The sequence below is a fragment of the Neovison vison genome, chromosome 13 (assembly GCF_020171115.1).
Source record: "Neovison vison isolate M4711 chromosome 13, ASM_NN_V1, whole genome shotgun sequence".
Lineage (NCBI taxonomy): Eukaryota > Metazoa > Chordata > Mammalia > Carnivora > Mustelidae > Neogale > Neogale vison.
In genome coordinates, this window is record NC_058103.1 from 131,975,466 (window position 1) to 131,995,327 (window position 19,862).

A 19,862-nucleotide genomic window follows, 5' to 3' on the forward strand; every position below is an offset into this window, starting at 1 on the left:
TCCGCTGCGTACAGGTTCCGGACCCACCCCACTCCAGAGCCAATGGCAGCGCAAGAACTTTCACTGGGCCATTGGTCAGTTCTAGCGCCTTTGAACTTTCTCTAAACTTTCTGTTTTGTATCCCTGGGGAGCCCAAAGGGGTGACGTGTCCTTCGTTTTTAAGTTTCTGCTTAAACGCACTGGGTGGCTTCAATACGTAAAATAAGAACAAGCCCACCCGCCGCAACACGGGCTCGCAGCAACGCTCGCCACGCCCCCTAGCCTCGTAGGCCCCGCCCCCAGCCGCGTGGACCCGCCCCTCGACCGAGCTCCTTTCCCCGCGTGAAGCACCCGGGGGTTCAGTGGGTCACTTTCCAAAATGGCGCGCGTGTTGAAGGCGGCGGTGGCGACCGTGGCGGTGGCGGCGGCGGCGGCGGGGGCGGCGGCGGCCGAGAGTGCAGTAGGTGAATACCCAGCGCGGTCGGGGATCTCCGGGGAGCGGGGCGCGCGGAACGCGAGGCGGGGGGCTGGGACAGGCGGCGGGTGGCCAGAGCACCTAAGTCCACTGCGCTCTGTCCCCCGGTCAGCACCTGAGTAGCACCTGGAGTAGATGAAGTCAGTGGCAGAGGGACCGTGAATGTTAATTTGCAGTGCACCGTAGGAGACGGGAGAAACCAGAAAGAAGGGCAACTCCTTTAAAAAACAAGGTGAACTCCCAAGTCCTTCCAGTATCCCGCTGGAAACCCTTGGAGGTCAGTTGTGTGAAGAATACCAAGGGAGTGGTTTTTTCCCTCCTGCCCTAGTATGTTTATTATTACGTATGTAAACAGGAAAGACAAAGGCAGACGGATTTGGGAGGTTCCTTGAGTCTTGTACACCTCCATCAAAAAAAAAAAAAGCTGGATCGACTCAGTAAATGACAGAAACTCAAGTTTTCTGACTCTCAAGCCACTCACTTTCTCCTCTTTCTTTTTCTTTTCTTTTTTTCTTTTAAAGATTTTATTTATTTATTTGACAGAGAGAGATCACAAGTAGGCAGAGGCGGGGGGTGGGGGGGGAAGCGGCTCCCTGCTGAGCCGAGAGCCCGATGTGGGGCTCCATCCCAGGACCTGGAGACCATAACCTGAGCTGACGGCAGAGGCTCTAACCCACTGAGTCACCCTAGCACCCCTCTTTCTTTTTGCTCTTTCTTCTTCATCACTATTTCAATTAATGAAATTCCCTGTTAGGGAGAGTGCCAAGTGGTAATATCTCAAGAGTTACTCCTGAACATTGGCCATAAAGCCTTCAGTTCAGGGATGAACCTTTAGAATGTTAGATCCCTTTGCTACGTAGTGCTTTCTCTATTCCGCCTATTCAGATGTACAGTTCTAGCCGTGTGTTGAAGTCCCATCTTTAACCAGTTCTTTATTGACCACTATCGTCTTCCCGACCGGTCACAACATTTCTTAAACATTTATCATTGCAAGTCACCAGGGCTAAGTTAGAGCCACATACAAAGAAGTACGCCATAATAGTTTTAGTTGTCTCAGTACTTTATCAGTTTGAAGAGGTGGTATGTATGTATGAGAAAATACTATAAGAGGCTGAGCACACCTTGTTGAAATGAATCTAATAGGTTGAGTCTAAAGTTTTTATAATAACACACCCTCCTGGTCCCTCCTTCCTCTCCTTGGTAAGATACAAGCAGCATCTTAGCTCATGCACAATTGCAAGCAACCCTTTGCAAAAAAACTAAGATAAGAAAATGAAGACAAAAAGTCATCTCTTATTATCTCTTAGAAAACCCTCTGTTAGAATGTAGATATTGTGCATAAAATATACACTAAAGATATTAAAAGTTGAGGATCAAAAGAATGGTAAAAATTTCAGAGGAAATTTCAGAGGTTTAATAACACCAACTTCGATGTCAGACAGACATGGGCTTTAGGCCCAGCTTAGTGTGACCTTGAAGAAATTACTTAATCAGGCCTAATTTCCTTGTCTGCAAATGGGAAAAATAATATTTTTCGATGCATGGAATTATGGTAAAGATTGAAGTGCTCACTGAACAATTAGTGTTAGGTCTATTTTATGGCTGTGAGAACTAATAGAGCTAGGCTAGCACATGATGTACACCTACTTCAGAATTCACGATTTCGCAGTTTGGTTAAGCAAGATTACAGACTTAGGCAAGTTTATAGGGTAATATTATTGCATAACTCTCACAATGAAATAAAGTCATGGGTGTCTACTGGTAGTGAGGTCAAATCAACAAGATGGTACTTCATGGTATGCCATAGGATTCAATTCTCTACTGTTAGTAAATCCCAGCAGTATGGAGAATGTCTAGAGACTAGGGCATATCTGCACTGGGGATAATAACCAGTTCATACAGTTCTTGAAAGGTAGAATTGTTACATAGTTTCCACTTCTACATGATATTAAAAGGATTTTCCAAGTTAAAGCAATAGTCGTGAGCAGTGTGGGAGAGTTAGAGGGTTACTCTAAACAACTAATTTTAACTTGAAAAACTTGTAAATCACTATTCATGTATCAAAAGGCAAAAAGAGGACCATGCCTATAATACCTTCCAGCAGCATTTTTCCACCGGAGTGTCAGTAGTCACTAAACACTGAAATACAACCAAAGACCTAAAATCCCAGCCCACACCATAAGTTTCCTATAGTAAAAGTTTCCTTGTGATAAAAAGTCGTAAGTTGTGGATTGATGGAATGATGCAGGGAATACAGAAATACTATGTGTGCCAAAACATTAATACGAGTAATACAAGTAATCTTTAGTGTTTGAGTCTAGTCTAGTATCACATATAGGGTAGGTGCACAGTCAGTTTTTTCCTTTAATAGTGCAAAATATGTTAGAATGATAAAATATGTTAGAGATGTTTATGTTTATAAGCAAGTTATTGATGTAACCTTTCCGTAAGTGCTAATAATGATCATTCTTGGAATTTGCTATGTACTTTGTGCCAAGTACTTTTCTAAACCCTTTATATTATTCATTTTAGTCTCATGAGTACTCTATGAGGTAGGTATTATATTCCTATATGAGAAAAGAGAGTCATGGAGAGGGTATGTAACTAGGGTACTAATGCCAAGTTACAGAACTAATGGTAGCGTCCAGATTTGAACCAGGACAGTTTAACACTGGAGCCCACATTCTTAACCATAAGACATGCTGCTTCTCATATGATACTTACACACAAAACCTGAAAGTGAATGTATAAATAATAATTTGAATGTTGAAGAAGAGACATTTTTATATGTGTATTTTTAGAAATATTTTTATTCAGTAGTTGATGGGGGGAAACTACGAGGAAGGGAATATAACTTCCAGAAAGTCATACCTTTATTGCAAGAACTGAATGTTAATAAAGATACATTTTGGGGGGTAAATTATATAGACATCTGTCACAAGGGAAAAGTAAGATGAAAATAGTGTATTCTAAAGGCCAGCTCTGATTTATCCTCCTATTTCAGATGCTTGAACCTTAAATAACCCCACTTTGTCTTTTATTGTGGTTAAATATACAGAACATAAAATTTGCCATTTTAACCATATTTAGGTGTACTGTTCAGGGGCATTAAATAAGTTGACCCTTGAACAATATAGGTTTGAACTGCATGGGTCCAGTTATACTCACTATTCCCCAGTAAAGTACTGTAGATAAATTTCTCTTACGATTTTCTTTTTTTTTTTCCAATTTATTTATATTCAGAAAAACATTATTCATTATTTTTTCACCACACCCAGTGCTCCATGCAAGCTGTGCCCTCTACAATACCCACCACCTGGTACCCCAACCTCCCACCCCCCCGCCACTTCAAACCCCTCAGACTGTTTTTCAGAGTCCATAGTCTCTCATGGTTCACCTCCCCTTCCAATTTACCCAAATTCCCTTCTCCTCTCTAACGCCCCTTGTCCTCCATGCTATTTGTTATGCTCCACAAATAAGTGAAACCATATGATAATTGACTCTCTCTGCTTGACTTATTTCACTCAGCATAATCTCTTCCAGTCCCGTCCATGTTGCTACAAAAGTTGGGTATTCATCCTTTCTGATGGAGGCATAATACTCCATAGTGTATATGGACCACATCTTCCTTATCCATTCATCCGTTGAAGGGCATCTTGGTTCTTTCCATAGTTTGGCGACCGTGGCAATTGCTGCTATAAACATTGGGGTACAGATGGCCCTTCTTTTCACGACATCTGTATCTTTGGGGTAAATACCCAGGAGTGCAATTGCAGGGTCATAGGGAAGCTCTATTTTTAATTTCTTGAGGAATCTCCACACTGTTCTCCAAAGAGGCTGCACCAACTTGCATTCCCACCAACAGTGGGAGAGGGTTCCCCTTTCTCCACATCCTCTCCAACACATGTTGTTTCCTGTTTTGTTAAAATTACGATTTTCTTAATAATATTTTCTTTACTCTAGCTTTCTTTATTGTAAGAATATAGCATATATATTACATACAACATGAAAAATATGTGTTAATTGACTCTCTGTGTTATCAGTAAGACTTCTGGTCAAGGCTTCTGGTTTTGGGTAGTGGATTTTTGACTGTGTTGGGGGTTGGTACTCTTAACCCCCCAGTTTGTTTAAGAGTCAATTGTATATTCGTACTGCGAATCTGTCACCACCATCCATCTCCAGAACTTTCACCATCCCACCCCGAACCTCTATACCCATTTAACAATAACCCCCGTTATCCTCCACCCCCAAGCCATGGTAACCATTATTCTACTTTTTTTAAAATTTTTTTTAAAGATTTTTATTTATTTGATAGAGAGAGATCACAGGTAGGCAGAGAGAGAGGGGGAAGCAGGCTCCCCGCTGAGCAGAGAGCCCGACGCGGGGCTCGATCCCAGGACCCTGAGATCATGACCCGAGCTGAATGCCAAGGCTTTAACTCACTGAGCCACCCAGGCGCCCCCATTATTCTACTTTTTATGAATTTGACTACTCCTGGTACTGTATGTATGTGGAATTATATAATATTTGTCCTTTTGTGAGTGGCTGTTTCTCTTGGCATGTTTTTAAAGTTCATCCATGTTGTACCTAATGTGTCAGAACTTCATTCCTTTTTAAGGTTGAATAGTAGTCCATTGTATGTGTACACCACATTTTATTTTTTCATCTGTCAGTGGACACTTAGGTTATTTCCAGATTTGGCTATTGTGAATAATACATCTACGAACATGAATATGTAAATATCTCCTTGAAGCCCTATTTTCAGTTCTTTTGGGTATATACCAGAAGTGGGATCACTGGACAATGTGGTAATCTTATGTTAGGACCCCAACTTTAAGGAACATAATACTTCACAGAAAAACAGGAGAAACTCAGAAAAATGAATCCTATTAAGCACACACAGTAAATTCCAATTTGACTTGCAAAGGATTGACTTCATGAAAAAAGGTAGTTTTGAAAATAGAAGATGATCTGGGGCACCTGGGTGGCTCAGTGGGTTAAGCCTCTGCCTTCAGCTCAGGTCATGATCTCAGGGTCCTGGGATCGAGCCCCGCATCAGGCTCTCTGCTCAGCGGGGAGCCTGCTTCTTCTCCCTCTGCCTGCCTCTCTGTCTACTTGTGATTTCTCTCTGTCAAATAAATAAATAAATAAAATCTTTAAAAAAAGAAAGAAAATAGAAGATGATCCTGATAGGAGACAACTGTGGCCAAGTTATAGGACTGTGAGGAGAGATTTACTTTTATTATGGAGTCATATGTAAGTGGGGTAACAAAAGCATGGTGTGTTTACTGACTGAGATAAGTAAAAAGTTATTCCTACAGGTGTTTTAAACAGGTTGTAAATATGGATATGGTGCTGTGGGGAATCCACTGGTTGAATGCTGAAAATATATGGACTTCTTACCAAACAACTTGGAAGGCACTTCATTAGAAGTGCCTTCATTAGACATTCATTAGAATGTCTTTCTAAGTATGTTATGTCTCAAATAAGATACACAAAAGTTCAGACTTGAGAACTTACTACATGTTCTAAAATTAGATAATGTGGGGCGCCTGGGTGGCTCAGTGGGTTAAACCGCTGCCTTCGGCTCAGGTCATGATCTCAGGGTCCTGGGATCGAGTGCCGCAACGGGCTCTCTGCTCAGCAGGGAGCCTGCTTCCCTCTCTCTCTCTCTGCCTGCCTCTCCATCTACTTGTGATTTCTCTCTGTCAAATAAATAAATAAAATCTTTAAAAAAATAAAAATAAAAAAATAAATAAAATTAGATAATGTAAAATTTGCACAACTTTGCAAATACATAAGAAAACAGTGAACTGTACACTTCAAATGAGGGAACCTTGTCGTGTGTAAATTATAGGAAGACCATATTACATGTGACTTTCAGACCTGTTAGGGAGACCTTATTACAAGTGATTATTCACAGTTTTTTGGCACTTTATGTACAAACTCAACATAATTTCTTTTAAACAGTAAGTGCCCTTAATGCATTTGAGTACAGACCCTTGCACCTGAAGCCTTGTTTGGAGTCCTGTTTGGAAAGACTGGTCTGAGATAAATGCAATCTGGATGGAAGGAAATGCAATGTTACTTTTAAGTCAAGACACTGAAAGTATTTAGTAAGAGCCAATATTGAAAGAAAGATATGAACCAAAGTTAACATACAGACCAGATTTGGTAACATATCTATTTCTTATATGTGAGATTCTTGTTTCTTAAATCTGTAGGTACTCATCTTTGCAATCCTTTTGGGTTTTAACAGTCCTGTTTTTATTTTTTTTAAGATTTATTTATTTGAGAGAGAGAGAGAGAGCACATATAAACAGAAGGGGGGAACAAAGGGAGAGGGAGGGAGAAAAGGAACCCTTTATTCCATGTTTTCTGCCCCAGTTTGCTTAGTCTATAGGATTGCACTTTAGACTTTTAGCTAACATAATCCCATTGTTGTTGTTTTAAGGCAATTCACATAATGTAACATTTTAAAATATACAAGCTATCAACATTATATTTACCATGTTGTGTAACCATAATCTTATTTAATTCCAAGACGTTTTCATCATCCCAAAGGGAAATCTTGTGCCAGTTAAGCAATTAATCCCCATTCCCACCTCTGTCCAGCCCTTGGCAACCACTATTCTGCTTCTTGTCTCTATGGACTTACCCATTCTGGCTATTTCCTATAAACATATGACCTTTTATGTCTGGCAGCTGTCACTTAGCATAATGTTGTCACTTAGTATAGTGTTTTCAGGGTTCATCCATGTTGTATCATTGCTTCATATCCACTACATGGATTATATTCCACTGTACGAATAGGAATCATTTTCCATGGCCGTTGGGAATAGTGCTGTCATGAAAATTTGTGTGCGAGTTTTTGTTTGAGTACATGTTTTCAATTATTTTAGGTACCTAGGAGTGGAACTTCTGAGTGACATGCTAATTGTGTTTTTAACTTTCTGAGTTTTCCAAACTGTTTCATGGCAGCTCTATCATTTTACATTCTTACTGGCAATGTACAAGGATTCCAGTTTTCCACTTCCGCATCAACACTTTGAGTTGTGGATATGAAGTGGTATCCTGTTGTGTTTTTGATTTGCCTTTCCCTAATGGCTAATGATATCGAGTATCTTATATGGTTTTTGCTTATTTTTATGTTCTTAACCCTTCATTTGTTAAAGTGTATTTATTCATTTAATCTCTACATGCAATGTAGGGCTCGACCTCATGACCCCAAGATCAAGAGCCTCAGGCTCTATCTACCATCTGAGCTAGCCAGGTGCCCCTCTTTTTTTTTTTTTTAAGATTTTATTTATTTATTTGACAGAGATCACAAGTAGGCAGAGAGGCAGACAGAGAGAGGAAGGGAAGCAGGCTCCCTGCTGAGCAGAGAGCCTGATGTGGCGCTCTATTCCAGGACCCTGGGATCATGACCTGAGCCGAAGGCAGAGGCTTTAACCCACTGAGCCACCCAGGCGCCCCCTAGGTGCCCCTCTTAACCCTTCATTTTAAAGAAGTTGAATTACTGAAGTCTAACCATTATCTCTGGGTTTATTTTTGTTCTATTCCCAGAGACCAAATAAAATCAATAAAGTATTTTTTTCTCAAGCTAGTTTACATTTCTAGAGATAAAATAAACCTGTAACTACAAAGTCTTGACTTTTACATTATATAAAGTTGTTATTATCTTTCTATTTTCCTAACATATGAAGATTTTATGTTCCATTGAAAAGAAAAAGAACCAGTCATTCTACTAACTCCTTCCTCCTCTCCCATTTCCAGATGATAAGATGGTCAGGGAGAAAGGTAGAGGATAGGGAGGCTTCTGATAACATGAGTTTCTTGGGCTACCTTTTCAATGTCAGAGGTTTTAGAATAAAACCTGTTCCCAATAAACTGAAACAGTACATAAAATTTTACCTTCACTTGGACATCTTGTAATTTATTCCTTTGATATTTCTAGATGTTCCATTGCTAGTAATAGGATGCCTGCCAAAGAACCACCAGCTGCCCCAGTTTGTGTAGAGATAAGACTAATAAGGAGAATTCAGAAATACCTAGACTCAGTATTTGATACCTTCAAGATTTCACAGAGCAAATGACTTCTTTTGATGTGATTTTGCTCTAAAGATCATTGGCCTTACCTACCATGTGGGTTTTTTTTTTTTTAATACATTCTCTACTGAACTTTCTTTGCAAAATGCACAGATAGTAGAGATTTGAGGCAAGAAGGGAAGAGCAGTTTGACCAGTGATTTTGTTGATTGTTAGCATTTTTTTAAAAAAGATTTCATTTATTTACCTAACAGAGATCACAAGTAGGCAGAGAGGCAGGCAGAGAGAGAGGGGGAAGCAGACTCCCCGCCAGGCAGAGAGCCCAACTCGGGGCTCAATCCCAGGACCTGGGATCATGACCCGAGCTGAAGGCAGAGGCTCTAACCCAGGTGCCCCGGTTGTTAGCATTTTTAAAATTCACTACCACCATGCTCTTGCGATGGTTTCTTGCTCTCCACAGATTACCCTGCATACCACTCAGTTAGCAAATGATCATTGTATATCAGTAACAATGAGAATGGCTGAATTTATTGTGCACCTATTATGTATGTCTGGCACTGTATTATATTTTTTATACCAAATATCTAATCTTTACAGCTAACTTAGCGAGATAAATATTTAGTGGGTAGTGACAGAATTTTTTAAAAAACTGAAATAAAATGCAACAGAGTAGAAACTGTCAGAGCACATCACATCTATTGAGTAGGTATGCTTTTCATGAAGTTTACTTTCAATGGTACATTTATGTACATGTGTACTAGTTTGGAATACACGCGAATTTCAAAATGCAGGGAGTCCATAGAACTGAGCTAGGTCATCCTGTTGATAATGCCAACCTTTGGTTATTTCCGTTATCAGTAATACAGGCTTGCGCACAGCAGAAGACTATCTGAGGCTGAATTTTGCCTTCTACTGACCTATGATACATCATGTTTGTCAAGCAGTACCATACACTGGTTACCAATCCCAGGCGAAGACTCCAAACACTTCTCCCCATTGTGTCTTGGTGTCAGAGTCTTCAAAGAAACACAAGCAGTAGATGGCACAGTGCTTTACTTTCATAGAAAGGGGACAGAGCAAGATTAGCTTTAATAGTGGGTGTTGGTCCACCATTGCCAATGAGTCTCTCCCAGTGGCCAGTGCAGGACAGTTTACATATGCACTCTTCTCTTGTGCTGTCCCCTCTCCACAGAGGACTGATAAAACAATGAGGACTCATGTAACGTATGACACACACACTTTAAGCTGAGACAAAAGGGCATTCATTGAGCCGGACAGAGGGAAGGCTACTCTCGGGATAAGGTGATATGCCCTGCGCAGGCCCTGTGAGCTCTTCTCTCTTGGTAAGGAGGTTTTCATCTTTATCTGACTGAGTGGGGGGTTGAAAGACTACACACATGAGACTTCCTTTCCCCACAAGGTTAGTGGTCTTAAATAGTGTCATTTTAATTTCTTTATTATCAGTAATTTCCGTAAAGGGGAATTAATTATTTGTTAGCTGGAGCTCTGTGATACTAAGTACTGTTTAATGTATTTTCCATTAAGAGCTAAATCTAATTGTTTAGAATATGTGTTCTTTGATTTGCCATTTTGTTCCTTTTTTTATTAGCTGATGTAGTTTTACGAGATTATTTTTAGACCTCGTGTATGTATATAGCTTTCATTCTGGGGAGAATCTGGCTCTTAAAATCCAGTGTATTGGGGACTGGGGAAACAGTAATCCACAGAGAGAACACATTACAAGTCTTCCATTTCTAAATGAAAGAGATTTCTTCACATTCAGAAGCAGTTCTGCTTCTAATTCTTCAAAATTATAAAAAGAAACAGTTTTAAAAAATCTGGTCTCGGAGGGAATTCTCAGAAGTTTAAGACCCTCTTTTTTTTTTCTTTAAAGATTTTATTTATTTATTTGACAGAGAGAAATCACAAGTAGACGGAGAGGCAGGCAGAGAGAGAGAGAGGGAAGCAGGCTCCCTGCTGAGCAGAGAGCCCGATGCGGGGCTCGATCCCAGGACCCTGAGATCATGACCTGAGCCGAAGGCAGCAGCTTAACCCACTGAGCCACCCAGGCGCCCAGTTTAAGACCCTCTTAATCTTTGCTTGTTTTTCTTGCAACAGTGAGATATTTTCCTTAGTAATTATTTTTTTTAAATGACATTGAAAAGCACTGTAGTGTAGTGGTTGTGACTTTTGATACATATTACTGTAAGACAAAAAATCAGTTATAAGTAGAAATAAAATTTCTTGTTCTCATCATTGAATGTGTGTTGTTTCACTGTCCCATTCAAACTTACCTCTTGTGAAATGCAGAGAATAGCAAGTAATCCTTAATGATGTGTAGTTGTACTTTAAGTGTGATCAATAAATAAATTATGAAAAATACCATCTTTGTTTTAAATCTAAAAAGCTCAGAATTAATTTTTTGATTCCAGACAGTTGTTTCAGAGCAGAGTAATTTTGACATAGTTTTTCCATTTATCTGCCTGATTTAACTTCAGTAATTAAAACCAGAATAGGTATATAAATGATTTTTACATGTATTATGCATTTCTTTTTTTTTTAATTTTTTATTATGTTATGTTAGTCACCATACAGTACATCATTAGTTTTTTTAAATTGGTGATTTTTTTTATTTTAATTTTTTATAAACATATATTTTTATCCCCCAGGGTACAGGTCTGTGAATCGCCAGGTTTACACACTTCATAGCACTCACCATAGCACATATCCTCCCCAGTGTCCATAACCCCACCCCCTTCGCCCAACCCCCCTCTCCCCAGCAACCCTCAGTTTGTTTTGTGAGATTAAGAGTCACTTATAGTTTGTCTCCCTCCCAATCCCGTCTTGTTTCATTTATTCTTCTCCTACCCCCTTGACCCCCCATGTTGCATCTCCACTTCCTCATATCAGGGAGATCATATGATAGTTGTCTTTCTCTGATTGAATTATTTCGCTAAGCATGATACCCTCTAGTTCTATCCATGTCGTAGCAAATGGCAAGATTTCATTTCTTTTGATGGCTGCATAGTATTCCATTGTGTATATATACCACATCTTCTTTATCCATTCATCTGTTGATGGTCATCTAGGTTCGTTCCATAGTTTGGCTATTGTGGACATTGCTGCTATAAACATTCGGATGCACGTGCCCCTTCGGATCACTACGTTTGTATCTTTAGGGTAAATACCCAGTAGTGCAATTGCTGGGTCATAGGGTAGTTCTATTTTCAACATTTTGAGGAACCTCCATGCTGTTTTCCAGAGTGGCTGCACCAGCTTGCATTCCCACCAACAGTGTAGGAGGGTTCCCCTTTCTCCGCATCCTCGCCAGCATCTGTCATTTCCTGACTTGTTAATTTTAGCCATTCTGACTGGTGTGAGGTGATATCTCATTGTGGTTTTGATTTTTATTTCCCTGATGCCGAGTGATATGGAGCACTTTTTCATGTGTCTGTTGGCCATCTGGATGTCTTCTTTGCAGAAATGTCTGTTCATGTCCTCTGCCCATTTCTTGATTGGATTATTTGTTCTTAGGTGTTGAGTTTGCTAAGTTCTTTATAGACTTTGGACACTAGCCCTTTATCTGATATGTCGTTTGCAAATATCTTCTCCCATTCTGTCCGTTGTCTTTTGGTTTTGCTAACTGTTTCTTTTGCTGGGCAAAAGCTTTTGATCTTGATAAAATCCCAATAGTTCATTTTTGCTCTTGCTTCCCTTGCCTTTGGCAATGTTCCTAGGAAGATGTTGCTGCGGCTGAGGTCCAAGAGGTTGCTGCCTGTGTTCTCCTCAAGGATTTTGATGGATTCCTTTCTCACATTGAGGTCCTTAATCCATTTTGAATCTATTTTTGTGTGTGGTGTAAGGAAATGGTCCAATTTCATTTTTCTGCGTGTGGCTGTCCAATTTTCCCAATACCATTTATTGAAGAGGCTGTCTTTTTTCCATTGGACATTCTTTCCTGCTTTGTCGAAGATTAGTTGACCATAGAGTTGAGGGTCTATTTCTGGGCTCTCTATTCTGTTCCATTGATCTATGTGTCTGTTTTTGTGCCAGTACCATGCTGTCTTGATGATGACAGCTTTGTAATAGAGCTTGAAGTCCGGAATTGTGATGCCACCAACTTTGGCTTTCTTTTTCAATATTCCTTTGGCTATTCAAGGTCTTTCTGGTTCCATATAAATTTTAGGATTATTTGTTCCATTTCTTTGAAAAAGATGGATGGTACTTTGATAGGAATTGCATTAAATGTGTAGATTGCTTTAGGTAGACATTTTCACAATATTTATTCTTCCAATCCAGGAGCATGGAACATTTTTCCATTTCTTTGTGTCTTCCTCAGTTTCTTTCATGAGTACTTTATAGTTTTCTGAGTATAGATTCTTTGCCTCTTTGGTTAGGTTTATTCCTAGGTATCTTATGGTTTTGGGTGCACATCATTAGTTTTTGATGTAGTGTTCCTTGATTTATTGTTTATGTATAACACCCAGTGCTCCAGGCAATACGTGCCCTCCTTAATACCCACCACAGGGCCAACCCACCCCCATCTAAAACCCTCACTTTGTTTCTCATAGTACACAGTCTCTCATGGTTCATCTCCCCTCCAGTTTCCCCCCACCTTTATTTTCTCCTTCCTTCTCCAAATGTTCTCCATGCTGTTCCTTATGTTCCACAAGTAAGTGAAACCATATGAAATGGACTTTCTCTGCTTGACTTATTTCACTCAGCATAATCTCCTCCAGTCCCGTCCATGTTGATGCAAACTTTGGGTATTCATCCTTTCTGATGGCTGCATAATAGTCCATTGTAGACATGAACAGACACTTCTCCAATGAAGACATATAAACAGCTAACACCACATGAAAAAGTGTTCATCATTAGCCATCAGGGAGATTCAAATCAAAACCACATTGAGATCCCACCTTATACCCGTTAGAATGGCCAAAATTAACAAGACAGGAAACAACAAATGTTGGAGAGGATGTGGAAAAGGGGGAGCCCTCATACAACAGTTCGTGGGAATGCATTTAGTTTTTAAAAAAAATTAATTTTACAAATCCATTAATTCTCAAAAGAAGGATATCAATGGCTATTCCCTTTTTCAGGGTTGTTTTCCAGACTTCAGACTTCAGCTCCGAAATTAAGAACTTTCTCCACATCACAGTCCTCGCTTCAAGCGGCAAGTCCTGTGTGGAACCTAGGTCGACTCAATCATGTAGCAATTGCAGTGCCAGACTTGGAAAAAGCCACAGCATTTTATAAGAATGTTCTGGGGGCCCGGGTAAGTGAGGCGGTCCCTGTTCCTGAGCATGGAGTGTCTGTTGTTTTTGTCAACCTGGGAAACACCAAGATGGAGCTGCTTCATCCGTTGGGAAATGACAGTCCAATTGCAGGTTTTCTGCAGAGAAACAAGGCTGGAGGAATGCATCATATCTGCATTGAGGTATTTTATTTCAATGTTTGGTGTTTCAAATTTCTCTTTTACAAAATGTCTTTTACTCTTTAGGACTATGTATTGTCACTGTCATCAAAACTGGTATTAAGTTCTTTAAAGGGAATGGTAATAGTGGTCTTACTCAAAGATGGATCCGTGGGTATATTCTCTTTCCCTCTAGAAGACTGAGTAATAATAATAATAATATATTTTATCAAAGTCTGGATTTAACAGCCACAACAAAGGCCACCAAAGCTGGCCAAAGCAGATTTGTATCTTTGCTATAGTATTTATCGATCATACACAGCCTTCCAGGTAATAGGAATACAGCTGCTTTCACTATCACAAGGCAGTTAGAAGAAGGTGAAAAGATTTCATAGAGTAAGAATTTCCATATACATGCTAACTATTCTTATGATTATTTTCTATCCTTAAAATTCTAATAATAACTTATCCTTATTATAAATGCGATACATTTTCAATTACTGACCGTGATTTTTAAGACCTTTCAATTGCATCTTACAATTCCCAAGAAAAACTTGAAATGTTAGACAAGAACATTCTCATTAGAGAGTCTGTATCTGTAGATATTCATGTTCAGATAACTGCCTTTTGTAAGACCAGCAATACTAATTACGCTTCATTTAAATTATTTTGATAGGACAATTCTTTTCATAGAAAGAAAGGCATAATTAATTTGTAGGCCTTGTTCCTAATCTAGAAGAGAAGGGGGTTGATTCTAGAGTGAATTCAAGGATTTATTCAGTTCATTTTGCAAACATATTTAAGAACCTACAGAGTGTACTCCACTGAGTAATGCATTCAGCAGTGAAGAAGAAACAGACCATGCACACAGTGAGGAGGGACAACTATTTAAAAAGGGAATTAGGAGTATCCTACGATAAAGCAGGATTAATACACATGTCTTCTCAGTAACATCAATAAGGGAAAGATTGCTTCTGGCCGGCGGAGGAGGTGAGAAGGCATCACAGGGCATGAGTTGTAATGAAGGTGAAGGAATTCCCCAGATCAACAAGAGGAGAGAGGTATTCCAGGCAGAGGGAACAGCATATGCAAAGGGATAGTTATACTAACCACTCACATTGAATCCTTTGGCAGTATATGAAGGACTCAATGTGTACTATTTTCTTTCATTTTCACAGCTACTCTATGAATCATTCTACTCACCTTTGACAGTTAACTTGCCTCTAGTCAAATTAGTAGTAAGTGGGAAGGCTGAGGGTCAAACCCAGATATGTTCTGATTCCAGGATCAGCACTGTGAGCCATGGTACCAAATTGCCTTCATTATATTGGGTAATTTTAAAATTTGAGGTCGGGGAGCCATAACATGTTAGGAGCTAAACATATCTACTATTTAACCTTTACACCTTTTTGGAGAGGTTAATTTTGGCTGCAAGTCTTTATTTCAGTGGACTTTAGGGCTTGTCTGAGACACCCCCCCAGGATGAGAAGCAGGATCATCAACCTTTGAACGGACTCTTCCCTCTCCCACACTGCAGTGTCTGTGTTCTACATCAGAGAGTCCATGCCTTCAAAGGAAGCTGCCATGTGAGTTAGAGTTCAGTTAAGTAAAGAACAGTGGAAGTTCAGTAATGTAACAGTGTATTCAAAAGTACAGATTAAAAGGGGGAAATGAAAATGTAATGTCAGTATAAAATAAAGGTGTACAATAGGAAAAGGTGTGAAAAGTTAGTTTCTAAGTTAGTATGACACCCTCTGTCATCATTCTCTGTTCTTGGTAAAAAAAAAAAAATTAAGTGACTTAACTAGATACATGGATAGATGGATTTTATTTTTCTCTTCTCAGTCTAAGAGTGAGGTGTTCCAGAGGGGAGGAAAGGCAGAGAGAAAATACAGGGCAAATGCCTGTAAAGAGAGGATCTAGAAATTACACATTTCACTTTGCTCATGTCCCGTCAGCCCGAGCTTAGTTACATGGTACTCTCGGCTGCAGATGCATCTGTAGGCAGGTGGTTAGGTACCCTGCTAACGTTTACGCTGTTGCTATAATTAAAAGGAAGAAAAGGGGAAACCATACTGGAGACCACCAATCTATGCTACACTTGGTAACTTTTAAAAAATGGTATTGCCAGAATAGCGTGACACTTTTTCTGAATGAAGATATGCTGTAGGATAGAAACACGGGCGAGTTAGTGTCGCTGCTGCTGCAGTCTGTGAAATGAAGTCGCCATCCCAGGCAGGGGTTCCATTCCCTGACTCACCAGAAGGAACAGAATTCCTCACCTATCCTTGAACAGGACACATTTCTGTTGAATGAAACCACTGAGATTTCAGGGTAATTTTTCTTTTTTAATGTAAAGATATATTTAATGATTCTTTCAATCACAGACACAGGATTAGGCAAACACCAAGAAGTGGACGGCATTTTAAACTGGGTGATTTGAGGAGAGCTTAGAAAGGGAATTACTTACAAGATGTGGGCCAAGTTTAGGTAGTCAACAGTACATGGCACAGTATCCCAAAGGCTAGCTCTGGGACGGGATGGGGACTGTTAGAACCTCTAAATCTGAAGGGGCAAGTGAAAGACCATTACCAAGACCTACGAGGGAAGTGCCTTGAGCAGGTCTCTAAACAAGAGTGATGGCCTACCTCAGAGGGAGCAGGCCTGGGAAACTGGTTGGGGTGGGGGAATAAATATCCCTACTTCACTTGTCCCTCACCTCTTGTCTTTGTGTTAGCTGAACCCAGTTGGAACCCAGAGGAAAAGCAAGCTTATGAATGCAGGCAAACTTCCTGACAACAGAGCACAATGAAGTAGAGGGGAACACAATGAAGAGGGAAACCAGAGAGGGAATGGAGGATACCTGGCATACTTTCCTTCCTGTTGACTCTTCAGGCTAAATTATTAGAGCACAGTAGAACTTGACCTATTCTGGCTAATATAACTTGGGTCTGAAATTGCCTTTTACTAAAGGTACAAAATATGATAGAATTGGTCAGAAAATACTTCCTTGGTCATTACAGTTACTGTTACCATCAATATGCATTATCCTACATGTTGTTGTTGTGGCAAACAACAGCTATTTGATTTTTTTTTTTTTTTTTTTTTTTTTGCTTGGGTCAAGACTTCAATGGGCATAAGTAATAATTTTCATAGAGCAGAGAGGAGATAACTATTTGATTTTGCTTAGGATTTTGTGGGCTGGAGTTTGGGGGAGGGCTCTGCCAGCCAGTTCTAACTTGCGATCCCTCATGTGCATATGGTCAAATGCTGGCTGGGGATACAGTCATGGGAAGGCTCTGTTGGGCTGGGCAGCCCACAGGCCTCACCTGAGGTGGCAGCTGATTTCCAGTTAGCAGCTGGGTACTTGGGCAGGCCTTCCAGTAGCAGCCCCTGTATGTAACCTGTTCAGCTTCAGTTGCTGATGGTAGTTCTAAGGATAGTTGGACTTCTTAGTGGTCAGCTGGCTTCCCCCAGAGTGTCCCAAGAGAGCCAGGCAGGACCACATGGCCGTTTTTGTCTTAGCTTCTGAAGTCCCACTGCAGTCTCTTTGTCATACACAAGCTTTTCAGGCCAACCAGCTGCAAGGGAAGAGGACATAGACCCTGCCTCTTAATGGGATGAGCAGCAAAGAATCCATGGACAAGTTTTATAAGTGTATAGCCATCAATGTGCTAATGTGTTCTAAGCAATAGGAAAATGTGGGAAACTTTCAAATGCTATAAAATGATTTTATTTCCAAAGAGCCAGAAGTGGGAACCAGCAGCATTCTCATATGCATGAGGAAGTAACCTATCTAGCTTTTGCATAAATAAGGAAATTCAAGATCCATGCTTTATAAGGTAGAAAATGATAAATATTACATACACAGTGATATGTAAAAACCAGTGACTTTGGCTTTTCCTGTTTGGAGGATAGGCAATGTTCAGAAATGTGTCTTTTTAAAAATTAATTATTTTTAAAATTGTGTTAGTCACCATACAGTACATCATTAGTTTTTGATGTAGTGTTCCATGATTCATTGTTTGCATATAACACCCAGTACTCCATGCAGTCCGTGCCCTCCTTAATACCCGTCTTTTGCATCCACATGGATGGGACTGGAGGAGATTATGCTAAGTGAGTAAGTCAGACAGAGAAAGTGAATTATCGTATAAGAAAAAAGTTTCAGTTGGCTTAAGAGAGATTTTAGACAAAATGAACTTTTTTTTTATATGTGAATTAGTTTCCCACCCACTTATCAACAGTTTTCTGTCAAAGTTGGCTTTTGGTTTCATTTTTTCTTTCCCAATCTCTTATACTTGGGTGGTTTGCCTTTTACTAGACTAGAGAAAGTTTAAGAGTCACCTTCCCTCACTTGCATATGGACCAAGTAGCCTGCTCTTGTCTCGCACAGCTTTTACTGATGCTGCTGGTGTGCACTTGGTGCCTTCTCCAGGCCTCTCCCTGAGGAGATGGTCCTGATACGGATAGAACTAGCTGTGCTTTCCCTGAGTAACTTGCTCAGAGAGTAAGGTACGTCACAGTGAAAACCTTTCTTATTCAACAAATTTGTATTGAGGTTGTACAAAATGTTTAATGCTCCCATGCTGGCTAGTAAAGACCCCAAGTAACGTCCCCCTTCCAGAGGGACCCTTCCCTGGAACCTCTGCACTCCTCACGCATGTACACATGCACATACACACACTTCATCAACTTTCTGCAGGGGTCTTCCAGAACTCTGATCCCTAACAAGTTCCCCCTCTTTTATTTGACTGGTATCTTTGTCTGCATTATATCGCTGATAAGTATTTTCAATTTCACTCTGATCCTCACTGCCTTCAGTCCTGGGGATATGTAGCTGAGCAGAACACAGAGTCCCTCGCTTCCTGGAGTTGGGCTTGCCTCATTTATTCACGCATGCCCTGCATTTTCCACAGAGGACTGGTGGCAACTGACCAAAATACAGTTTGGAAGATATAAAATAATGAACGTAATTAATAGTGCAAGTTAAAAAAGAAGTATGAGGCAAAACTAAAGGTAAGATTAGTATATTTGTTTTACCCAGCATTGCTCCACGGTTTCCAAAACAAGAGAGAAAATAAAGAATAGTCAAAATAATTACGGCTCCTTCCGCCTTCTTTCCCTTCCCTTCCTGAACCAGTCAGTGTTGAAGACTTTGGGTAGGGCACAGCAAAATGGTTGTCAGTGTTTGTGGGGAGGGCTGGAGTAGCCCAGAGCAGGGTGTTGGGGCCAGAGTGGGGTAAGAAGAGCATCAGCAAGTGGGCGCTGGCTGCCATGAGAAAGCCAAGGACTGAGTAAGATGCCCAGGCAAGAGGAGGTCCAGCTCAGGGTGTCAGTATCTGAGCAGGATGGGGGCAGAGAGGTGTACCTGCAGGGAGACAGCCCAGCTTCAGATGGCTGCGTAGGAAGGGCATCAGCATGGAAGGCTGGAGCAGTGCAGGCCTGTTGAGGGTGGCATCCGTATGGGTGGGAGGGGGGCAGCATGGAATGTAAGAGCCTAAATACTGTGAGGGAGGTGTTAGCACCAGGTGTTGGGGGGTGGAGTGGGGGAGGGGACCTTGCATGGAGAGTCAGGGCCTGAGTCCTGTGAGGAGTGCATCAGTGCAGAGGGAGATGGTGACACAGTGTGGGGAGTTGAAGCCAGGTGGGCTGGTGAATGTTCTCACGTGAGGCAGCCTGATGTGGGGAGCCAGGGCCTGAGCGGGCTGAGGCAGACATCCACATGCGCTGGAAGCAGGTATAGGGAATCAGAGTCCAAACACCAGTGTACACCTTGGCGCAATTCTGTGCATGGGATTGGGACCCAAGCATGGTGAGGAGGACTGTCCTGCAGGGAGTGCCCAAACCCCAATGGGTTAGACCTCCACACAGGGGGCCTGGTGATGTGGGGTAGTGATCGGGAGCGCAGATGGCTGGGGGGGGCAGCCAGAGGAGAGGGAGG

The 19,862-nt window shown here is 40.9% G+C and overlaps 1 protein-coding gene across 1 annotated transcript in view; it reads left to right on the forward strand.

The window, feature by feature from the left end:
* Positions 1–358: 358 nt before the first annotated feature.
* The window catches only part of MCEE (methylmalonyl-CoA epimerase), a 30,178-nt gene continuing 10,674 nt past the window's right edge, over positions 359–19,862 (forward strand). Inside the window, exons 1-2 of the mRNA XM_044232421.1 lie at positions 359–443; positions 13,605–13,942. Coding sequence (XP_044088356.1) covers positions 359–443; positions 13,605–13,942 — 423 coding nt within the window. The remainder of the gene's footprint in view (positions 444–13,604; positions 13,943–19,862) is intronic.